Source organism: Odontesthes bonariensis, chromosome 12, assembly GCF_027942865.1.
Source record: "Odontesthes bonariensis isolate fOdoBon6 chromosome 12, fOdoBon6.hap1, whole genome shotgun sequence".
NCBI classification, from domain to species: Eukaryota; Metazoa; Chordata; class Actinopteri; order Atheriniformes; family Atherinopsidae; genus Odontesthes; species Odontesthes bonariensis.
In genome coordinates, this window is record NC_134517.1 from 14342878 (window position 1) to 14349356 (window position 6479).

Genomic DNA, 6479 nt, shown 5'->3' on the forward strand with positions numbered 1-6479 from the left:
ATCAGAATCATCCCCATCATTCCTATGTACACAATCACTGTTTTTTCTAATGCAGTGTTGACATACTTTTTTTTTTTCTTTCTGACACATTGTAGTCATCAAATAAAACGCGCACGCACACAAACACACCCCTCAGGTGTATGTAGTGGACAGATGGTCAACTTTTCTCTCTCTCCTTGGCTCATACAATCGGAAATTTGTCACGTGATCCCCGGGGCCGTTTTAATGACATAAGCACCATATGGCGCGTGCCGCGAGGGTGTGGCCTCGATATGCTAATTACCCCGTCCACCAAGTGTGTGTGTGTGTGTGTGTGTGAGATGCTGAGTATAAAACCAGCAGCATCCCACACACACCACTCACGAAGCTCACATCAGATCCCGCACAGTCACACACGGACACGGACAGAGCGCGAGGGATGCACGCGATCTGACGGATAGCGGCTTGTTACAACAGGTAGGTTTTTTCAACAGAATAATGATGATAATGACTTGTGAATCCCACCTGTGGCTGGTTCCATGCAACTTCTGATAAGTCTGAGTACCTGGGTGACTAAACCTAATTGGTTTAATATGCTCATTTATATTTTTATATTGATCATTGAAAGAAAAATTATTTCTTCAATCGGACGAAATATTTCGTCTCAGTCAGAAACAGGGACAAAAATCATCCCTATCCACTCAGGAAATCAACAAGCTGCGAAATAAACCCCAAATCCATATTTCTAAATTAAACACGTCCTTTTTTTTCCCCCCATTTTTTATTTTGTTATTTGACTCATTGTCCACTTGCTTAAAATTTTCCCACGTGTGTTTTCCTTGATTTAAAAACAGCAAACGTTTTAAAGAAGTAGTTCATTCGGCTCTATCTACAGTTTTACATTTGTTTAACCAGCCTCGCGCGCACCTGTTCGGACTGTTGCAAAACGGACCAGTCAGCAGAAGAAGTGAAGAAGAAAAAAAAGATAATTGATATTATTATTATTATCATCAATAAATCACTACTCTGAACCATTTATTATGAAGAAATACTTTCATTTTTCTCAGAAAGCATCCTGAATAATCTCGTATAGGCCCGTCGAAATGTTCTTTTATTAATCAAATAAGGTTTTGATTCTTAACTAAAACATTTTTCAAAGGGAGAATATATATAAATTTATATCTTATTGAACTAACTATGTATTGTCGCTGTCAGGAGATTTTTGACGCTGTTAAATGTTTTTATTGGTTTGTTTCTGTTTAAATGTCTAAAATCATTAAGGGGTTGCATCTAGAAACTGTAGTCGTCCGAGTTAAAGGCTTTGTTTGAATATTTTCCACTTTCAGCTGTTTATTTGTTTGTTTGGTTGCCCATTCCCCAATTTCTTCTCAACTTGCGCGGGACAAATTAACATAAAAAAATAAAAAAAAGCTGCGGATGTTTGATTTATTATTTTTACCTTAACACACTTAATTTAAATTCTTAAAGATCAAACATAAATAGCCAACCGCAAAAAAATTCTTTCTTTCCGTTTTTTTTCTTGTTCCAAAGAAATTAAACGTTGTAACCCTCGATCCATCAACATTGCCTATGATTCTTTTCAACATATATAGGCTATATGTGTATATATATATATATGTTGCATAATATAAATGGACGTGTAAACTAAAGTAAATTACTTCCAGGCATATTATTGCTATTTGAAAGTATTCATTATCAATTAATTAATCGTAAAACTAACTGCCTTGTGTTCTTCCAAATCTGTCATTAATCCCTGAAAAGTGTTTCTCTGCTTGTAACTACTGACCAAGAGAGGGTGTAATTTGAGTTTCCCGGCGCGGCTCATAATTTTCTAATGAATATATTTCTTGTGTCCGTCAGAGAATCGGCATCATGACCAGGTCTGTGCGGGAGGAGCACGCCTCAGTGGAGTCTGAGCAGCAGCAGGAGCTCCGCAGCCCCTCAGAAAGAGAGTCAGAGGGGGGAGAAGGGGGGTCTGGAGGAGGAGAGGAGGACGAGGACCGATTCCACCATCTGGAAGAGGACGACGACGAGGACGACGAGGAAGAAGAAGATGAGGAGGAGGAAGACGGTGAGAACAAACCGAAGAGGCGAGGGCCGAAAAAGAAGAAGATGACGAAGGCTCGTATGCAGAGGTAGGGTTCATCCTCTGAGGAGCAGGATTTGAATGGAATGTCAGCAATTCTGGTGCAGATCTGGCGCTCTGGGTCAATGTGTTGGACGGACATCAAACAAACTAACATTACAAATTTTAATTTTTTTTATCGATGTTAAAAAAACGTAGTCCATTTTGTGCATTTTCAAATATGATAACCCGATACAGAACTTCCTCTTTTTGAACATCTGGCAACTCCAAATCATCCAAAAGCCTCAACAGTTCTTCAAATCAGACAAGTTTAAAAGCGGCGTATAAAGCGTATGTTCCAGTTGAACTTTTCAAAGGATAACTGACTCAGTCCTTATTACAGAAATCTCACGTTTCTCATCACTCTTAAAACTCTCACCGTTTAAGAAAACAGAGAAATATTTTAAAAAGCACTCCCTGCTCTGACAACACCCAATCTGCAGAGGATTTTACCCCAGATGGTGGTGGAGACCAAACACAGAGCTAAAAAAAGGACTGAATAATGAGCTCAACATTCATCAGACTGACAAATAACTACAAATAAAGCGGTAATGTTGCTCTTAATGTGTCAGCTCACATGAATGTCACAATATTAGATATGGAGAAAAATATACAGAACCTGAGCGGTGATCGAATTGTGACGATTCATTTTAAACTGAACCAGTTCAATTGGGCTTTTGCACAATTCTTCGGCCGACCTCATTGCCATTTTTCAAATTTTTTTTGAGTATTTAGGATTCTTTATTTTGCTGCACAGGACCACCTCATGTTCTGTAAGCTAAACCAAGTTGTGACACTATTCAATACAAAAGATGAAATGCTTGTTTTGGGAAACGAGTGTAGAATCACAATAAAATGGATAGAAATATCCTTAGAAAATGCTCTGGTCAGATAGATGGAACTGGAAGTACAAAAGATTAGCCCACTTTTCACCAAACAACAGCTTGCAGTCCGTATAAAATCAAGAGTACCATACCACATGATGGTGTTGCAAACCACTGTCAGAGCCAAGCGGTTATTTTCACTTAAATATGTACAGCTTGATTAACTAATTCAAGTCTTGATTTACTATCTCTTGCATCAGTACAGAGTGCTCATAGCCTCATTTACCTCAATCTCTTATGTAAATTAGTTTGGAAAAATAAGACTCTGATCTATATTTTGGTTCAAAGATGACATTGTGTGCTAAACAGACATTAGGAAAACATAATTTAAAGACAAGGTTGCAAACTCACTGATTTGATCATATTACGTTTTTAAAATCTTGAATGTATTAAAAAATTCTTAGGGTGGTCAGGTATTATGAATCTTGTTCCATTTTAAGTTATATGTAATAGCCTGGGTTTACCTGCCAGTTCATTTGTCTGTTTGAAATGCAACTGAAGGCACCATTTTTGATTGGAGACTATTTATCTTATGAGCAAATTTGGCTGAGGCTCTCAAAAAACAATACTGCAGAGTAGAAAGGACATTAGCTACCATGCCAACTTCTTACAGTTTCAGATATTTCTTTTGCATACACGCTAGCTCATAAATGATTCTCTTCTACACAATATAACTGTAACGAATTCCAAATAGGATACGAAATTGGTCATTTGTCTAAAGATGAATCTGCTCTCTGTTTGTGCAGGTTTAAGGTCCGTCGGATGAAAGCTAATGCCCGGGAGAGGAACCGCATGCATGGGCTGAATGACGCTCTGGAGAGTCTGCGAAAAGTTGTACCCTGTTACTCCAAAACCCAGAAACTGTCTAAAATTGAGACACTACGCCTCGCCAAGAACTACATCTGGGCCTTGAGTGAGGTTCTGCGCTCCGGCAAGGCGCCCGACCTCATGAGTTTCGTTCAGGCACTCTGCAAAGGTTAGAAACACCTCAGTGCGTTCGGGCCCTTAGGTTAATAAGATGTTAAGATAACGGGAAACATTATCCCCATGGTTTATCCAGCTAGGTCTTCATAAAATGTTTCTTATTTATTTAATTGTGGAGTTAATTTTCAACTTCAGCTCAGAGGTGCTAACGCAAATGCTAACGTCAGCATGCTAGCGTGCGCACAAAGATATTTAGCATTTAGCATTCTGGTTGCTGTCATGCTTGATTAATATTGAGGTGAATACCAAAGGCTACCAAATTTAAGAACAATACATCCAGTTGTTTCGGAAATATTTTCGGAAAAATCTATGCTTACAACCAGCTGTGATATTAGGGAAAATCAGGCTATCACACGCAGGCGCCACAAGAATTCAACCTCTGGGAGACAAGGAACATGTGGTGGTTAGTTACCCATAGTTCTTGAAATAATTCAGTCAGGCTTGGACGCATGTCAACTTGGTTAAGGCTTAACATTTGTAGAGTAAATTCTCCAATCCACATTTGCTTAAAAGAAACAGCCAAATTATATACACCAAATGCAATGAAATAGCTCAACATTTCAACATACACCTTTGATGGTCTTTTTTTTCTTTTCTAAGATTAAGATCCGATTAAGGCGGACTGTTTTTTCCTTTTTATATTTTGTCCCATGTATCAGCATTCAAAAAATGGTTCGGGCTGTGCTGACCTTAAAATTTCTCACTGATGAATCTTGATGGGACAAAAATTATGGAAAGGAGTGTTGTTTATTTGTGGCTGTTCAGGAAAATGCCTGTGTTTTCCACATATATGTTGTAAATCCTCATTGGATACTTAAATGTCATGTTGTTATCAACAAGTTATTATTTTTCACAAGAACTGATAAATGCTAACTGTTACTGATATCATCTTTAATGAATTCGGTATTTATTACCACGTAACAACATGTAACTAGCAAAAACATGAATTTACCAACAGATGTTACATATCTTTACCCACATCTAGAAATGCAAGTGTAAATAAGTATCAGTATTAAATTATTATATATTATTATTATCTTATTATCATCATCATTATTATTATTATATATTAGTATTATTATTATATTAGTAACTGGTATTTACTAAAAGATACGAAGACAAATGAATCATTTTTGTCTCGCTGTTCTCAGGTCTGTCTCAGCCGACCACAAACCTGGTGGCAGGCTGCCTGCAGCTGAACCCTCGGACGTTCCTTCCAGAGCAAACGCCCGATCTACCGGCTCACCTGCCCCCTGCTGGTGCAGCTACCTATCCTGGACACTTCTCCTACCAGAGTCCTGGGTTGACGGCCGGCTTGCCCAGCCCCCCTTATGGTACCATGGACCCCTCCCATATCTTCCATCAGGTCAAAGGTCAGCCCTACGGCCCGCTGGAGCCCTTCTTTGATGGCGTCCTAGTGTCGGACGGCCCAGCATTCGACCCGCCCCTCAGCCCACCCCTGAGCATCAACGGAAACTTCTCCTCATCCTACAAGCATGAGGCTGTAGCGCCGTCTGACTACGACAAGAGCTTCTCCTTCAGCGTACACTACGGAGGTGGAGGGGGTGGAGGACACGCCGCCATCTACAGCAGTGGGGGGCCCAACCCGCGTTGTGGTGAGCTCCAGGTGGAACAGCTGATGGGATTTGACGGACACTCACACCACGAGCGGCTGATGAATGCCCAACTGAACGCCATCTTCCACGACTCCTGAGGAAGAGGGGGACGAACTACTGAAAGACTGGTGAAGACAGGGAGACCGTTACACAGGAAGACAGTCGCGTGTACTGTCAGCATTTCATAGCTGTCGTTCAGTCTGTCTTTGCTTTTCTTCTTTCTGTCTGCGTCAGAATCTGCAACTCCACCTAACGTGATGTCGACCGTGATGTCACACCAATGATGTAACCTTCTTTGTAGCGCTTCATCCAGCAAGAAACGCACTTTGAATGTCTTGTTATTATTCATATTATCATTTTAAAAATAATCAATAAGCAATAATCTGGAGAAAACTATGCAATTTTGTTAAAAACTGAGCGATGCTCAGCTAATAATTCTGTAAGTTGAAAAAGTACAGATTTCTCTATTTTTCGGTCAGTGTGTGGGGTGACATTGGGCCGGCATTGTCCCGGCGTTGGGCAGAAGTGGTCATATATTGTTCTGTGGTTTTTACTTTTTGCTTTTTATAACGTTCCTGTAGCGTTATGTTAACATTTCATGTGATTCTTGTTCATATTTTATAAAATAGATGTTTATAAAGGCCTTTTATTAAAAGGAATTCCATGTGATTGATCTACAGGACTTTGTTCATCTGCAACATCACAACAACATGACAAAACGACTTTATTCTGACCAAGTCAGTGTAGTATTAGCTTTACAGACAGTTGAAAATACAAACCAGATAAAAATCAGTTTGAGCAAAGCATTTGTACTGTAAAACAAATATATAAATATAATAACAAGAGGTTACATTTAATGCATATTTATCA

At 39.4% G+C, this 6479-nt stretch overlaps 1 protein-coding gene across 1 annotated transcript; it reads left to right on the forward strand.

Annotated features, from left to right (window-relative positions):
* Positions 1-370: 370 nt before the first annotated feature.
* neurod1 (neuronal differentiation 1) lies at positions 371-6278 on the forward strand. Its single transcript, XM_075479181.1, has 4 exons — positions 371-456; positions 1861-2135; positions 3756-3985; positions 5145-6278. The coding sequence occupies exons 2-4, from the start codon at positions 1873-1875 to the stop codon at positions 5705-5707; spliced, it is 1056 nt and encodes a 351-aa protein (XP_075335296.1). The 5' UTR covers positions 371-456; positions 1861-1872; the 3' UTR covers positions 5708-6278.
* The last annotated feature ends 201 nt before the right edge of the window (positions 6279-6479 follow it).

Excerpts from the sequence above, each read along its gene's own strand:
- neurod1 (XM_075479181.1), top strand. The coding sequence starts at position 1,873 with ATGACCAGGTCTGTGCGGGAGGAGCACGCCTCAGTGGAGTCTGAGCAG. Across the intron at positions 2,136-3,755 it reads ACGAAGGCTCGTATGCAGAG|GTTTAAGGTCCGTCGGATGA; the intron begins GTAGGGTTCATC and ends CTGTTTGTGCAG. Across the intron at positions 3,986-5,144 it reads CGTTCAGGCACTCTGCAAAG|GTCTGTCTCAGCCGACCACA; the intron begins GTTAGAAACACC and ends CGCTGTTCTCAG.